The following is an 18,235-nucleotide window of genomic DNA, read 5'->3' on the forward strand; positions in this document are numbered from 1 at the left end:
AAAAGGCCTCGTGCCCACTGGCAAGGCTTCCCGGCGCCGACCATCCCGCCGATCACGAGCCCGAAGTATAGCCACAGCAAGAACCGCTCCATTTCGGTGCCCGATCGGGGTCGACGCGTCTCATCTTCTGAAAGTGGTCGTCACAGACCCGACCCGCCGCCGGTACAATTCCTTCACGGTGCCGCACAGGGCAAGCGCGCAGTGGAGTTCACTGACCTTCTTGGTGGGCTACGCGGGGATCGGTTGCGAAGAGTCGATGTGGTGGAGGCTTTCGCGGAGCAGAGCGCGGTTAAGAGTACGAGTCGAGCGGCAGCGGCCAGTACGAGCTTTTGAGGCGCTCCGGTTCGTGGTCGTTGCGGAGCGCACCTGGGTTGTATTTCTCAGCACCTACCACCACACCAAGGCCGACGGCTCGCTCTGGTGGCCTCGACAGAGTCACCTCCCTCGTCTTCGACGGCCTCCGCTAGATCACTGGCGCCGGCGGAAAATAGATGAGGCAGAGGGGGGAATCCCGGAATTGGTATAGGCGACGGACCTGAGACACCTACAGGCGGTGCAGCGGTCAGGAAGTGGCCGGCGGGATGGTCGGTTCCGGGAGGCGGCGGCGGCGGCGGCGGTAGAGACAGGCAGAGAGAGGATTGGAGGGATGGGAATTATTCGGGATTTTATGTGTTTTCGCATGGGCACTTGTTTTGAATAATAAAAAGTATGGGGTGCCTATTGCCCATTGCCTATTGCCTATGCCTATGGGAAATAAGAAAAGGGCTCCCTGGAAATTTTGTCGAAACACGTTCCAGTTATTTCTATAAAAGTAGCCATTTCCTTCGCAGTTCTTATTTCATCACTGCTCTCGCTCCTTTCTCCACCTCGAATGGCGGCGGAGAAACCAAGCACCATGAAGGCTGTACAGTACGACTCCTACGGAGGCGGTGCCGCCGGCCTCAAGGTAAGCATGCCCCCATTGGATTCTTGTTTGGCTTTTAAAATCGGCGAAGCGAGTGACAGAAAGGAAAACACTTCGTCTGCTGGATGGAGGATCCAAGGCCAAAAAGATGTTCTGACTCTACTTGATATTTACTAATCGATTTCTGACTCTGATTTACTTTGACTGATTGATTAGCAAATCAACAGGATAAAATTTTCAGGTATCGGCAATTCTTGATTTATTTGACTGTTTGGTTGTTCGGAAGATTATGAGCAGATAATCATAGTCTTTTCCCCTTCAAATACCATGGATATTGTTGTTTTGCTTGGTGATATTGAGCACTGATGGACTTATTGTCGAAGTTTACAGGATCCTTTCGTGATCTGTCCTTTGCAACACATTAATTGCATATTTTCCTGCTTTTCATCCATTTGCATTTTTGTGTTGATTGATTGTTCTGCTTATTCAGCATGTTGAGGTTCCTATTCCTTCGCCCAAGAAAAATGAGGTTTTGTTGAAGTTGGAGGCAGCTGCTATAAACCCAGTAGATTGGAAAATCCAGAAAGGCATGTTCCGCCCGTTTCTGCCACCCAGATTTCCATTTACCCCTGGTAAGAAATAGTTACTCTAGTTGTTTGTGGATATGTGTGTATTTTGGTAGGGAATGTTAGAAAATTTGAATGGAAACGTGACTTGTGGGTTTTAGTCCCACAGTGAAAGAAAGGCTTTCCGGCTGAGTCAGAGCAAAGGGGGTGAGAATCCAGAGCCCGGATTGCACTAACTCAAGGGTTCTTTTGTGAACACAATTGCTGGTAAAAACCGGTCGGAGCGCGATGTACCTACGAATATCAGTCGGGAATATGATACGTATCTCTTTCGGACGCTAGAGCACACGTGTTCAAGACATGTTTTAACTTGTTGCACAAGTATTCGAGAATACTTGTTGCGCAAGTAATCAAAAAAAGACTCGATGCTCAAGTCTTTGCTCAAGACTTTCACATAAGAAAGGAACTTTGCTTGTTTTGCTAGAAAGGAATGTTGCTTGCTCTGTAAGATAAGACCTTGACTTGCTCTGCAAGAAAGAAACCTTCTTGCTCCACAAGAAAGGAGACGATCAAGTCGTGACTTGTCTTTCTTGTTGAGCAAGCAAGTTTGCTTGTTGCTCAAGAAAGGGCTTTCTATATAAGGAGGAGCTTGACAAGGAAGAGATATATTCATTTCAAGGGCGTGTCTTTGAGAGTTGAGCAAGAGACAAGAAGAGATTGTGCGAGAGTTCCATCGTGAATCCCCTTTGTTTCCTCCTTCGTTCTGCAGTGCAATTCTTCGTTCGACAGGTACTTGTGATAGTGTTCGGGTATAGCTCAGATCGCCACGACGTGCTTGGTTGTGCTCGTGGTTTTTGTCATTTTATCCTGGGAGATAGACGTCCATCTAAACCTCAGAGCATATCTGGAGGGGACGAATATGTTTTAAGGAGACTTTATCCTGCAAGACTTGCTATCCACTTGGTGTTCGTGTTGCAACTCTCGACTTCCAATCGGCGACTCGAAAGCATCGACTCTGCATCCATTCGGGTTGGGGAAGCCCCTTGGCTCCTCGCCGACTCTCGATGAAGAGAGGTTGCCCACTCGACAACTCTCAGCAGCAGCTTGGCACTGCTCGACCACTCACGGTATCCGCTCGGGAAAGCGACTCACCGACTCGTCACGTGGCTTGGCTTGCTACAGCTGATAGCTTTGAGATTATCTACTCAAGATCTGTCGAGTTTGACTTACTTGTCAAGCGGCTTGAGCAGATAATCTCAAAGCTATGTTTGTAGCAAGCCGAGCCATGCGCCGAGTCAATGAGTCGCTTTCTCGAGCGGACACCATGAGTTGCCTAGCGGCGCCAAGCTGCTGAGAGTTGCCGAGTTGGCAACCTCTCTTCGTCGAGAGTCGGCGAGGAGCCAAGGGGCTTCCCCGACCCAAATGGATGCAGAGTCGATGGTTCGATGCTTCCAAGTCGCCGACTGGATGCCGAGAGCTGCGACACGAACACTAAGTGGATGCCAAGTCCTGCAGGATACAGTCTCCTTAAAACAGATTCGCCCCCTCCAGATGTGCTCTGAGGTTTAGATGGGCGTCTATCTCTTATGATAAAATGGCAAAAACCACGAGCACAACCGAGCATTGGTTTTCTAGGCAATCTGAGCTATACCCAAACATTATCACAGGTATCTGTCGAGCGAAGAATTGCACAGCAGAACGAAGGAGGAAACAAAGGGGATTCGCAATGGAACTCTCGCTCAAGCTCTTCTTGTCTCTTGCTCAACTCTCAAATACACACCCTTGAAATGAATATATCTCTTCCTTGTCAAGCTCCTCCTTATATGGAAAACCCTTTCTTGAGCAACAAGCAAACTTGCTTGCTCAACAAGAAAGACAAGTCACGACTTGAGCATCAAGTTGTCTCCTTTCTTGCAGAGCGAGCAAGTTTCTTTCTTACGGAGCAAGTCAAGGTCTTATCTTACGAAGCAAGCAACATTCCTTTCTTGCAGAGCAAGCAAAGTTCCTTTCTTGCGTGACAAGTCTTGAGCATCAAGTATTTTTTTGATTACTTGCGCAACAAGTATTTGCGAATACTTGCGCAACAAGTTAAAGCATGTCTTGAACATGTGTGCTCTAGCGTCCGAAAGAGATACATATCATATTCCCGACTGACTTTCGTAGACACATCATGCCCCGACCGATTTTTATGAGCAATTGGGTTCACAAAAGAACCCTAGGTTAGTGCAATCTGGGCCCTAAATTCTCACCCCCTTTGCTCTGACTCAGCCGGAAAGCCCCTCTTTCGTTGCGGGACTAAAACCCACAAGTCGTTTTTCTATTCAAATTTTCCAACAATCTCCCACATAAATGGAAACAAGTGTGATAGCCTTTGACAGTTGAGTCGAGTATAGGATAGGTAGGTGTTATTTGAACCTTCCTTTGTAAACGCGATATCTTTGAACTATTCGGCCGTTGGTGTAAGCATGGACAGATCTTACCCAAGACTCTCCCTGATATAGCTCAGGTCTCATGAGTGTGTTCCTTGGCCGTGAACACGCCTAGTTATGTGAGAAGCGCTAAGAATTGTGCCTCAATTCTCTTTAAAACGACTCCACTTCTTTCTCACATAGGTGATCCCTCCAGAGCATTCATCTACTCTTCTTGATCATTAAAAGTCTATTGGCTTACCCTAGTCCTGTTACTGTTTCATTGAGTTTTCTCATTTAGTTAGTGCAAATTGGTTGTCCCTTTGAACCTAGTTCTTGGGATCTTCAGTAAGCATAGGTTGAGTATCCTCTACACTGATCGTTGACAATGGCATCAAGCTCATTCTCCTAGAGGATCTTGCAACTAACTCTCTGTTCAACCTTTTGGTTAACAAACTTTGACTGTATATAGTCAACAGTGATAACTCCCATTGAGAGTAATTGTCTAATTGTATTATGTCTCTGACGTATATGTCTCGATCTGCTCAAGTCGCTTGACAAGTAAATCAAACTCGTCAAATCTCGAATCGGAAAGATTCCCCCAACGACCCCCAACAGGGAATTAGTAAGGTTAATCAACCCTCTGATCTATAGAATGTTTACTTTGAAATTGAATTTGCCAACATGGGATAATTTTTATAGAGGTAATTTTGGAAACTGTCATGATTTTTGCACCAATAGATACAATTGAGAACAAAGTTGATTAAGCCAACACCATCTATTGATACCAAAAGAGAGTCGCGCAGGAATTTCAAGAAAACACACAAACACACACTTAATATTTCGCAAAGTAGGGAACTTACAAGATGTAGAATACTAAGCAAACAGAACACTCAAGTAAGGTTCAGGTTATGCCTGAATTCCTTGCAAGAGTTCTTCTTATAGATAACGCTGGGTGCTCATTGGGCTCCATCATCACGTTCATCAGTAAGAAGATAAGAAGGAATCTAGACAATTATTATGATGCATCTACTAAAGCTACTTTAAAAAAGTAACTTTACTTAAAGTAGTTTGGACAACTTGCAATAAAGTAAAGTAAAGTTGAGTGGTCGTAAATCATTGGGTCCACCATGTCGCTGCATCAGATCTTAAAGTTTCTCATCCGAGATACGCAATCTTGTAGTAGATATGCTGCTTGTGAAAGCTGATCATCACACTGTTTGACAGCTGGGTACCAGTCATTCCACCTGTTGTCTTTTCCTCTACACTTATTGCATTCCTGACGCTTTAGTGAGTGGATGAGTCGTAACTATTGTAGTGCGTTAATAGCCTGTATTGCTGCTCATTGCTCAAGTTGATGCAGATCTTCTAAGATTTGATGGAACTCATTGAGTGGGACTGGACGGCCATGCCGTTTATTTGACTACCATTGGTACTGTTCAGCGAGATCGAGAGGGCTTTCAGGGCCTTGATCAACATCTCCTGGGCCTCCTGGTTGGGCTTCCTCTCGAGCTCCTTGAGTGCTGGTGATACCAAGGCTAACCTGCCTAGGTCTTTCTCCAGCCATTCTGTAAAAATTAACACTGAAATTAGGCGAGATAGAGAATCTGCTACCTGGTTATTCTTGCCGTCAATGTGTTCAAATTTCACTGATGGTCCAGCTCCAGTGATATAATCAGTAAATGAGAGCCATCGTACTCTGGATGGTTTGTGATTAGCTGTTTTCCCAAAGAAATTTATAATGGCTTGACAATCCGTTCTGATTAGAAGTTCAGTTTTGTCAAGAAAATAAATCTTCAAAGCTTCCATTGTGTTTTGCACCGCATGAATTTCAGCATCCATGGTTGATTTGGGAGGATTAAATTTCCCACTTGCATATGCACAAATTTTTTCTGAGGATATTCAGTCAAATTTGCTCTTTTTCCATTTACATATGCCTCCCCACCCATCCATGCATCCATCAACTTCTAGAATGATGTAGCATTCTGATGGAGGTATTTCAAGATCTGGGAGTTGCTTAACCTTTTCTTTTATCTGCCGTATCAAATCCCAGTCTTGTTGGTTTAGCTTCTTCTCACCATTAGGTGAAGTTTTAGCATATAAAGGTCCCAAAAGTTTTCCTAAATTAGGAATATAGTTTCTGGCATAATTTAGAAGACCAAGCCAAGAACGCATACCTTTAGTGGTTTTGAGTTCATTATCCTTGAAATCAGCAATTTTTGTGATCACATGTGGTTGAAGTTTGATTCTGTAGTTTCCAATAATTGCTCCTAGAAATTCAATTTCTGACACTGCAATTTTCATTTTAGTGGGGCTTAAGACAAGTCCATTTAACTGGCAAATATTAAGCATACGCTGAAGGTGCTGTTCATGGCTTCTTTCATCAGGGGAGAAGACTAGAATATCATTAATATAGACAGCAATAAAATCTTCTGTTCCCTTAAAACAAAGATCCATCTTTCTTTGAAATATTGCAGGGGCATTTTTAAGCCCAAATGGCATAACAAGCCATTCATATAATCCATCGGGTACCCAGAAAGCGGTCCATTCTATTGAGTCAGGGTGCATGACAACCTGATGAAATCCACTTTTAAGATCAAATTTTGAAAATATACAATTGTTGCTTACCTTTTTTAAAATGGTATTGATGCCCGGGAGACTGTACTGGTCTTTATGAGTAATATCATTAAGACGCTTATAGTTGAATACTAGCCTTTCTTTCCCTTTCTTCTCTTTTCCAGATTCTGGATCAATAGTGGTCCCTGAGTTAACTATGATAGCAGTTGTTCTATGCCTGCTCTTGCTGGGCCGAATAATACCCAGATCTAATAAGGCCTTTACATGCTTAGAAAATGCTTCCTTTTGGGCTGGCGTTAAGTGCTTCAAAGGCCTATCCTCAATAATAAATTCAGGATTTTTAATATCCAATTGGCACAGGATTTTATTCTTCTGCCAATGTTGGAGAGGATTCTCCCTAATGACTCCTTGCTTTTTCAGCTCTTGTAATAAGGGACTGAATTTCTGTTCAAACGTTGAATTGATTCTTCCAGAATAAATAACCATTTCTTTGATTTGTATATATTCTTCCTTCTCAAGGTCAAGCTCCTCAATAGCTGCATTCACAGATGGTAACGTATTGATAGTAGTTAGATTTTTGTAAAAAGTAACAGTGTTACCCTCAATTCGGAGTCCTCCATGCATTGCTCTGATAAAATTACATCCAATAATAAATTGAATGTTATCACCTAACACCATTGGGAAGCTGTAGGTGTATGGTATTCTGAAAATATTGTCTCAAATTATCATTCGTCCACTTTTGAGCTTCATATTGGCAGATTGTTGTGAATTAATACCACTGAAATTCCCCACAAACGTATTTTGTTCCAAGGCATCTTTTGGAACAGATCTTTGATCTACACAACAAGTTGTTGCACCAGTGTCCAGAATTGCTTTTAACTTGAACTTCGAAATGCCTGGGATTTCAATTTCCACAGTTAAATTATATAGCATGTTCTTCACTAACCGTGGACTCGATGTCGTTGCAACTGTTTCTTCTATGAGCATGTTGGCAGTTTCCTCAAGTTCCTGGAAATCCTTTTCCAGGTCTTTTTCTAATTGTAAGGCTTCCAGCTGTGATTTATAGTATGTAATTTCTTCTTTTAATCTTCTGATTTCCTCTTCGCACCAGATAATATAGTTTCTTTGTTCCTGTATTAAATTCATTGGATAAAATGGTGTAGAGGGTGCAGGAGTTGTGGGTACCTCTTTATTAAAATAATACGGTCCGCATAGGTTTCATACTGTAAGATAGCAGTCTGGGCAATGTATCCTCGCCCTTTGAACAGTACTTCTTTTGCAACAGGTACATATATGTGATTGTGGAGAAAGAATCTTTTCATTATGCTTCCATTGATGCAAGCAGTTTGACTGTGCATCTGTTAACTTGACTTGCTGTCGATAACCTCCATCCACTAATCCAAGCATATATATAGAATTTAACTGCAAAGATTGAATAGAATGTTGTACCTCAAAAACATCATCTTCTCCTTCAGAGATACTATAGATAGCATCGCTATGTGCTTCTCCTTCTTGTACGGATAGGATATCATAATCATCAGGAAGGTTAAGTTGCTCGAATATAGCAACTCTTTTGACGTTTCGCTTTTCATTTGGGCAATCTTTTGCAAAATGCCCTTCTTGACCACATAAATAACATTTACATTTTTTGTTTCTTAATAAATGCTTACGTTTTTCTATCCTGGTATGAGTATTATGTGCTTTACCTTTGTAGGTTTTGGATTGTCGAACTCCCATTTTCCTGGATCCAGATCCAGTCTTCTGATAATATCCTGGGATGGGAATTTGGCTGCAAAATGATAAATCCTTCAAAGACCGCTTAAATGCTGCATCTTTACATTCTTGCTCAAGAAATTTATGAGCAAAGATAATCCTTGGAAAAACACCAACTGTTAGACCAGGGTGTTTTGCTTCAAAAGCTGTCTTGATTCTATTTCCAAGGTCTCCTGACATTTTCAACCAGAATTTCTCAGAGAGCTCAGGTCCTGCAAAAAGGCGTCCAGTTTTTGCTGCTAATCGCATGTAATCATTAATATACTGTATAATATTTTTAACATTATCACATGCCAATTTTTCCAAATCTCTATAAGCTGAATTTTGGATTTCAGTTGAGCCCTGAGTTGGGTCTTCTGCAGAAAATACTCGCCTCATTTGTGATATGATATTCTGTGTTCCTTCACGACCTTCACTAATAGAGATAAGAACATCATATTCAGTGGAATACGTCATTCTCCATTGTATCCATGTGATTTTTTCAATTTCCCCCAATAAATTTTCAATAAACTCTATTTTTTCTTTTGAGTCTGAGAAAGCTTGTGATGCCACAAAATTTTTTGTAATTGATTCTCATCTTGAAAAGGCATCATCAAATAAGTTTAACTGCTTAGGAATAACAAAAAGGGCCCCACTTTGTTGCTGTGCAGAGGGTAGGGTCCATAACTCATTATTCATTCCTCCTTTAAATCTGGCCTTGGGGGGTTGCTGTTCATATATCGGCTGAAAATTGGAGGGTCCTGGAGAGTTATTTGCTGGTGGATAACCGGGTGGACCCATTGCTGTATCCGTAGGTGATTTGGACGCTTATAGAGATTTGAAAAAATTGGCATGTGATAATGTTAAAAATATTATACAGTATATTAATGATTAAATGCGATTAGCAGCAAAAACTGGACGCCTTTTTGCAAGACCTGAGCTCTCTGAGAAATTCTGGTTGAAAATGTCAGGAGACCTTGGAAATAGAATCAAGACAGCTTTTGAAGCAAAACACCCTGGTCTAACAGTTGGTGTTTTTCTAAGGATTATCTTTGCTCATAAATTTCTTGAGCAAGAATGTAAAGATGCAGCATTTAAGCGGTCTTTGAAGGATTTATCATTTTGCAGTCAAATTCCCATCCCAGGATATTATCAGAAGACTGGATCTAGATCCAGGAAAATGGGAGTTCGACAATCCAAAACCTACAAAGGTAAACCACATAATACTCATGCCAGGATAGAAAAACATAAGCATTTATTAAGAAACAAAAAATGCAAATGTTATTTATGTGGTCAAGAAGGGCATTTTGCAAAAGATTGCCCAAATGAAAAGCGAAACGTCAAAAGAGTTGCTATATTCGAGCAACTTAACCTTCCTGATGATTATGATATCCTATCTGTACAAGAAGGAGAAGCGCATAGCGATGCTATCTATAGCATCTCTGAAGGAGAAGATGATGTTTTTGAGGTACAACATTCTATTCAATTTTTGCAGTTAAATTCTATATATATGCTTGGATTAGTGGATGGAGGTTATCGACAGCAAGTCAAGTTAATAGATGCACAGTCAAACTGCTTGCATCAATGGAAGCATAATGAAAAGATTCTTTCTCCACAATCACATATATGTACCTGTTGCAAAAGAAGTATTGTTCAAAGGGCGAAGAAACACTGCCCAGACTGCTATCTTACAGTATACAACCTATGCGAACCGTATTATTTTAATAAAGAGGTACCCGTACCTCCTGCACCCTCTACACCATTTTATCCGATGAATTTAATACAGGAACAAAGAAACTATATTATCTGGTGCGAAGAGGAAATCAGAAGATTAAAAAAAGAAATCGCATACTACAAATCACAGCTGGAAGCCTTACAATTAAAAAATGACCTGGAAAAGGATTTCCAGGAACTTGAGGAAACTGCCAACATGCTCATAGAATAAACAGTTGCAACGACATCGAGTCCACGGTTAGTGAAGAACATGCTATATAATTTAACTGTGGAAATTGAAATCCCAGGCATTTCGAAGTTCAAGTTAAAAGCAATTCTGGACACTAGTGCAACAACTTGTTGTGTAGATCAAAGATCTGTTCCAAAAGATGCCTTGGAACAAAATACGTTTGTGGTGAATTTCAGTGGTATTAATTCACAACAATCTGCCAATATGAAGCTCAAAAGTGGACGAATGATAATTGGAGACAATATTTTCAGAATATCATACACCTACAGCTTTCCAATGGTGTTAGGTGATAACATTCAATTTATTATTGGATGTAATTTTATCAGAGCAATGCATGGAGGACTCCGAATTGAGGGTAACACTGTTACTTTTTACAAAAATCTAACTACTATCAATACATTACCATCTGTGAACACAGCTATTGAGGAGCTTGACCTTGAGGAGGAAGAATATATACAAATCAAAAAATGGTTATTTATTCTGGAAGAATCAATTCAACGTTTGAACAGAAATTCAGTCCCTTATTACAAGAGCTGAAAAAGCAAGGAGTCATTAGGGAGAATCCTCTCCAACATTGGCAGAAGAATAAAATCCTGTGCCAATTGGATATTAAAAATCCTGAATTTATTATTGAGGATAGGCCTTTGAAGCACTTAACGCTAGCCCAAAAGGAAGCATTTTCTAAGCATGTAAAGGCCTTATTAGATCTGGGTATTATTCGGCCCAGCAAGAGCAGGCATGGAACAACTACTATCATAGTTAACTCAGGGACCACTATTGATCTAGAATCTGGAAAAGAGAAGAAAGGGAAAGAAATGCTAGTATTCAACTATAAGTGTCTTAATGATATTACTCATAAAGACCAATACAGCCTCCCGGGCATCAATACCATTTTAAAAAAGGTAAGCAACAAAATTTGATCTTAAAAGCGGATTTCATCAAGTTGCCATGCACCCTAACTCAATAGAATGGACCGCTTTCTGGGTACCCGATGGATTATATGAATGGCTTGTTATGTCATTTGGGCTTAAAAATGCCCTTGCAATATTTCAAAGAAAGATGGATCTTTGATTTAAGGGAACAGAAGATTTTATTGCTGTCTATATTGATGATATTCTAGTCTTCTCCCCTGATGAAAGAAGCCATGAACAACACCTTCAGCATATGCTTAATATTTGCCAGTTAAATGGACTTGTCTTAAGCCCCACTAAAATGAAAATTGCAGTGTCAGAAATTGAATTTCTAGGAGCAATTATTGGAAACTGCAGAATCAAACTTCAACCGCATGTGATCACAAAAATTGCTGATTTTAAGGATAATGAACTCAAAACCACAAAAGGTATGCGTTCTTGACTTGGTCTTCTAAATTATGCCAGAAACTATATTCCTAATTTAGGAAAACTTTTGGGACCTATATATGCTAAAACTTCACCTAATGGTGAGAAGAAGCTAAACCAACAAGACTGGGATTTGATACGGCAGATAAAAGAAAAGGTTAAGCAACTCCCAGATCTTGAAATACCTCCATCAGAATGCTACATCATTCTAGAAGTTGATGGATGCATGGATGGGTGGGGAGGCATATGTAAATGGAAAAAGAGCAAATTTGACTCAATATCCTCAGAAAAAATTTGTGCATATGCAAGTGGAAAATTTAATCCTCCCAAATCAACCATGGATGCTGAAATTCATGCGGTGCAAAACACAATGGAAGCTTTGAAGATTTATTTTCTTGACAAAACTGAACTTCTAATCAGAACGGATTGTCAAGCCATTATAAGTTTCTTTGGGAAAATAGCTAATCACAAACCATCCAGAGTACGATGGCTCTCATTTACTGATTATATCACTGGAGCTGGACCATCAGTGAAATTTGAACACATTGACGGCAAGAATAACCCGGTAGCAGATTCTCTATCTCGCCTAATTTCAGTGTTAATTTTTACAGAATGGCCGGAGCAAGACCTAGGCAGGTTAGCCTTGGTACCACCAGCACTCAAGGAGCTCGTGAGGAAGCCCAACCAGGAGGCCCAGGAGATGTTGATCAAGGCCCTGAAAGCCCTCTCGATCTCGCTGAACAATACCAACGGGAGTCAAATAAACGCCATGGCCGTCCAGTCCCACTCAATGAGTTCCATCAAATCTCAGAAGATCTGCATCAACTTGAGCAACGAGCAGCAATACAGGCTATTAATACATTACAATAGTTATGACTCATCCACTCACTAAAGCGTGAATGTAATAAGTGTAGAGGAAAAGACAACTGGTGGAATGACTGGTACCCAACTGTCAAACAGTGTGATGATCAGCTTTCACAAGCAGCATATCTACTACAAGATTGCGTATCTCGGATGAGAAACTTTAAGATCTAATGCAACGACATGGTGGACCCAATGATTTACGACCACCCAACTTTACTTTACTTTATTGCAAGCTGTCCAAACTACTTTAAGTAAAGTTACTTTTTCAAAGTAGCTTTAGTAGATGCATCATAATAATTGTCTAGATTTCTTCTTATCTTCTTACTGATGAACGTGATGATGGGGCCAATGAGCACCCAGCGTTATCTATAAGAAGAACTCTTGCAAGGAATTCAGGCATAACCTGAACCTTACTTGAGTGTTCTGTTTGCTTAGTATTCTACATCTTGTAAGTTCCCTACTTTGCGAAATATTAAGTGTGTGTTTGTGTGTTTTCTTGAAAATCCTGCGCGAATCTGTTTTGGTATGCCGGTTTGGTTTTATTCCTAGATATGATTCATTGGTGAAGGAAGTGTGTTATGATGTCTTATCTTTAAAATCCAGAGGCAGTTCTTGGAAGGATTTTTGATGCTCCAATTGTGTCCTTTGAAGCTGGTATGCTAGAGGAGTTTAGCCTATAGATGGTTCAATAAATTGCAAAATTTTCCAATCACTTAGGGTGTTCACCAAGATATAAATCTTTTAATGTCAGGTCTATTTATGAGGTTTTTGGCTTGCCCTGGTGGTGGCGATAGTCATCATTGATTCTATTAATAATAGGTGACTAATCATGTTGTTTCAATTTTGCGATGATAAATATAATGCTGTAGTTAGCGAAGTTTCTTTAGTAATCCTATCTTCCCCTTCATGATGTCAACATAAATGAATCATTGTATTAGTTATTTTCGAACATCATATGAAGTTTATATAGTTTGAGAATTATCTTGAGATTGCATAACATTTTCCAATGTCATAGTGTGTGGGGTAGTACAATTGACGGTAGGGAAATAGGACTCTCTAGTGTTTACCTAGCCATGACCTTTGATTTCCTACTATTGCTAGGCTTTATGTTTTGTATAGTTGTTGAGGCTCCCTTAAGGCTGCCCACTTTTCTTGGTGTTTCAGTAATCATGAATAAAAAAAGTTCAAAGAATTCGATTCTGGATTCTCGTTTTATTTAATCAGATAACAGATTTACTCATCTAATAGTGATTCAAATCAGTTTTGTGTAGGTCTGGTAACTGATGGGGTTTTATATTTCAATGCTGCATATATAATTTGACATTTTTTTGCGAAACAGTTTCTGATGCTGCTGGAGAAGTTGTAGAAGTAGGTTCTGGGGTTAATTCCTTTAAGAAAGGGGACAAAGTTGTTGGTATGCTAAGCTTTCTAGTAAGTGCTTGATGTTCTTTCTTTGATGTAGAATTTTATTTGAGTGAAATAATTGTTACTAAGGCTTATGACTGTTTTAGTAAATCAAAAAAATCCAAATTCTCTGAGTGAAGCTCTTTCATATAATAAGAAATCTTGAGTCCTAATTATTTAGATTGACTGTGAATCTTTTGCCATTATTGAATTTAATGTCAGGATATGTTGATAGTAATATTCATATCTTTGAAATTCCCTGTAATTATGTTGAATATAGTTTTTTTTTTGGTCTCTTCATTTTTCATTCATTCGACTCTAATCAATTTGGCTTTCTTATTTACATAAACTGTTGGTCATATTGGAACTCATCTATATCATCTTAATCTTTTTCCCTCTCATTTAATGAAAATTATAGTCTATCTTGAGGAATCATTGCTGGTATTGATGGATATAAAATGTAGATATTCATAGCATTTGATTGGCAGAATAGGTAAAATTGAAATCCTAGAAGAAGTTCAAAGAATGAGAATAAAATAATTCTATTTAATTTATGAGATCTAAAATTAAAAAACTAATGATGTCTGATAATAATATGTATTATGCTTTATTAAATAGCAAGATTGTTTTAAATTCTTGGGTCTGAGAGGAAAAAGATAAGGGAAACTACCAATTCCTATCCATTCCATAAGAAAGGTCACACAATCCTTCCTCTTTTCGTGCATAGAGGATTAGTGTAGTGTGTGGACTCGTTTGCTCCCTCCAAAAACTTATCCTCTCTAAAATGATCAAAACAAACCTTTTAATTAGTAAACCAAACGAATTTCTCCTTTGGTGTAAGCATTTAACAAAAAGGAGGCTAAATGACTACGGTCCAGATAAAATCCCATTTTGTTGAGCCTTTAACCGCAATTTAACATCCAAATAATGCTCAAAAGAATACAAAAAATAAAATTAAAAATACAATGCAAGCAATTTAATTTTTTTGCGAGAAGAAAACTTGAATAAGTAATGATGGAAAATTCTTGGAAAACACTCCCAATAGCTAAAAAAAAAGGGCAGCCCGGTGCATTAAGCTCCCGCCATGCGGGGTCCCGGGGAAGGATCCATTGTACGCAGCCTTACCCTGCTTTTTGCAAGAGGCTGTTTCCAAGATTCGAACCCGTGACCTTTTAGTCACATGGCAACAATTTTACCGTTGTGCCAAGGCCCCCCTTCCAAAACACTCCCAATAGCTAAACAACAATATTATGCATCCATGTCCTTTTATTACATTGATTTAACAAAACATTATTTTCTTATTTAAAACCCAGTACATGTAAGTTCAACGATATAGTAGTATAGTCCCCACAGGAGTGTCCAGTTGATTAGAGCGTGAAAGATTTATTATAATGGGGTAGAGAGCAATTCCCGTCGGGCGCATGCCATCAGGGAAAAAACTTCTTCCACCCTCTAACCACTTGACGGTTGGCTATAAGCTGGCCCTATGATTTATCTCCATTCATATAACCTAGACAGGTTCTTGTCAAAATAACTTTCATTGTTTACTCCAATTTATCTTTTTGAATGTGGAACCTGTTTGACATCACATCAAAAAATTTCTAGGTGGCAGGGCAATGGGCAGTATGGGTTTCAAGTCCAAAACATGCAGATAGATTCGTTAGAATGAAAGTTTAGCTATGATCTGTCAATACTTTATAAACAATGATTTAGCAATTAACCCCATGGTAATAATTATTTCCACTCAGCTGTGGAAATAATTGATTTTTCGCATACCTTAGCTGACCCCACCTTGTGGAATATGGCTTGGTTGTTAATGTTGCATACCTGTGGGCACATATTAATGCATGAGGTGGTGATTGAATTCGTGAGACTCTGAGATTGCCTCCGAAAGTAGTGATTATATTGTACTCAAGGATTTTTGTGGCAAAACCCATGATAACCCATTAAGTTATAAGGTGGCAATGAAATCAAAGGTAAAGACACAACTTACCTGACCAGCTAAGATGGAATCTTCTGTGAAATGACCTTCTTCCAACCCCCAACATTACACCAAGAAATATGTGACTGAAAACAGAAAATCTACTACTACTATTGATTACCTACTGAACTACTGGTCCTAACTACCCCACTAACTGCACAGACTCAAAAAAAAACACTGACAAAGAAAGAAAACTCTGGCAGTGATTCTTTTTGTCCAGGCTCTGAATAAATCTGTGCTAAAAATTTTGATTCAGACCAGTACCTATTATCAGAATAAGATTCTCCTCTTCACTACCTCCAGCATACCCTTTTACCCTATATCAACTAACCGAATCATTTCTATAATCACCTTCCACTTAGAATGTGCCTTCACTGGTACTCTTGTTGTCCAACTCTCTATCAATTGACATTTCTGAATGCATCTCTAGTCGACCTGCTTTATCCTCAAATAAACATTGGTTTCTTTCAATCAGAAATTATCCATATTGAGACTTAACACAGAATGTTCATCCTCCTGCTCCCCTTACTTTTCTGCATAGCACTCCCTATCAGAGATGATCATTCAAAAAACTGTTCAAGGCACATTTATTCTCCCATTCACAATTCTACTGATGATGATCAAGGTTGCAATACATTGTTAGTGTTGCAAAATTACACATCCACATTGTTTAATTCTGGAAATACTCTCTTGCTTCTAGATCTGTATCTGTATAATCGACAAACATATCCATATCTTCTTAACCTTCTTTGCTAGACCAAGCTCCATGTTTGATGTTGGTTTTGAGGGATAGGATATGTCAATATCACTTTTTCCTTCCTCGCCAATCTGTCATGCATGATTTATTCCTTCTATTGACTTTGATTTTTCTTATTACAGAATGGTGGTGGGCTTGCCGAGTTTGCTGTAACAACAATGGCTGCGATGGCCATTAGGCCGCCTGAGGTTTCACCATCCGAAGCTGCAGGCCTACCAATAGCAGGCCTGACTGCTCTCCAGTCACTGAAGGCTATTGGGATTAAATTTGATACTCCCAACAATTCATCCAATATTCTGATAACAGCTGCCTCTGGTGGTGTGGGGCACTATGCTGTCCAGCTTGCCAAGTATGCAGGACTCCATGTTACAGCAACATGTGGCGCTCGCAATATAGAACTGGTAAAGAGTCTAGGAGCAGATGAGGTGGTGGACTACAAGACTCCAGAGGGTGCGAAACTGAAGAGTCCATCAGACAAGAAGTATGACGGAGTCATCCATTGCGCCACCAATATTCCCTGGTCCACTTTTGAGCCCAACTTGAGCAGCAGTGGCAAGGTCATTGATATAACTCCCAATTTTACAACTATTGCTGCTTCCATTCTGAAGAGGATCACATTTTCAAAGAAAAAGCTTATACCACTGATGTTGGTATCAAAGTCCGGTGAAATGGAATTCTTACTCAATTTGGTAAAGGAAGGTAAGCTCAAGACAGTTATAGACTCCGTATATCCATTAAGTAAAGCAGAAGAGGGCTGGGCCAAGAGCATCAGTGGTCATGCTACAGGGAAGATCATTATCGAAATATGAACCAGTTATCAGTTACCATTCTGCTCAACTATATACATGTATCTATCTTTGCTCTGGTCTTTGTATATGGCTATGCATTAGTACTTTGCGAATGATGTTTATTCAGGCTGTCTAGTATACAGGACACTCATTTCGTTCTTCCTCTTAATAAAACTACAAATGGATGCTGTGGCAAAGTAGCTAATACTTCTTTCAACTCATCAAAGTTATGTTGCTTAGTATTCAGTTTCCTGCTCAAATATTTTAGGATTTAAAAGAACGAGTCAGCATTCCCAGCCCAATTGTTGCATTGCACCCATTGTATCTTTGCATCCCGGTCATTGATTAGCGGCCTCATGTCTAGAACAGCTCAAACTTTTTCAAACGCTTTGCACCTTCCCTGGTGCACTATGAAATAAAATGTAGTATGAACCTGAACTGGCTAAAATGATCCACATAATCTGATCTTTCTTATTGCATATTGCATATGCAACAAATGATGTGGTCCTTGACTTTTGAGTACTTGATAGTGATTTCCTTGGGTGTTTCCTTAATTCCTCTCTTGGATGCTTCTTTGGTCCTATCCTTCTTCATGTATGGACATCTACTCTTACAACATCCTTTTTCTTAATTAACTCCAAAACATTTGACATCATCTTTATTATTGAAGTTAGGTATAGCTTTCGATGTTGACATTGTGGTGCTTGAAGGATGAAATCCCTCTTCAAATTTGGGTTGTGTCTCACATCACTAGGTGTTTTGGCAACTTCATCAGCTTTCCTGATTTTGACTGTACCAATATCAACTATTTTACAAGATGGCATTATTTTCCATCAACATAGCACCTATAGTCATATACTTTCATAGGTTGAAAAAAACATATGAAATGGTACAATCATAATTAAGGTTTGGGGACACCATTAGAGAAGTTCTC

General features: G+C 39.7%; 1 protein-coding gene across 2 annotated transcripts; it reads left to right on the forward strand.

Annotated features, from left to right (window-relative positions):
- Positions 1–693: 693 nt before the first annotated feature.
- Positions 694–17,506, forward strand: LOC122009089 (chloroplast envelope quinone oxidoreductase homolog). 2 transcript variants are annotated; one of them, XM_042565102.1, is made up of 4 exons: positions 788–946; positions 1,395–1,536; positions 13,711–13,802; positions 16,636–17,506. In XM_042565102.1, the coding sequence occupies exons 1-4, from the start codon at positions 872–874 to the stop codon at positions 17,320–17,322; spliced, it is 996 nt and encodes a 331-aa protein (XP_042421036.1). In that variant the 5' UTR covers positions 788–871; the 3' UTR covers positions 17,323–17,506. The 2 variants fall into 2 exon arrangements, with proteins under 2 accessions (XP_042421035.1, XP_042421036.1); XM_042565101.1 differs by lacking the exon at positions 1,395–1,536 and having other exon boundaries at positions 694–946.
- The last annotated feature ends 729 nt before the right edge of the window (positions 17,507–18,235 follow it).

The sequence above is a fragment of the Zingiber officinale genome, chromosome 8A, assembly GCF_018446385.1.
Source record: "Zingiber officinale cultivar Zhangliang chromosome 8A, Zo_v1.1, whole genome shotgun sequence".
Lineage (NCBI taxonomy): Eukaryota > Viridiplantae > Streptophyta > Magnoliopsida > Zingiberales > Zingiberaceae > Zingiber > Zingiber officinale.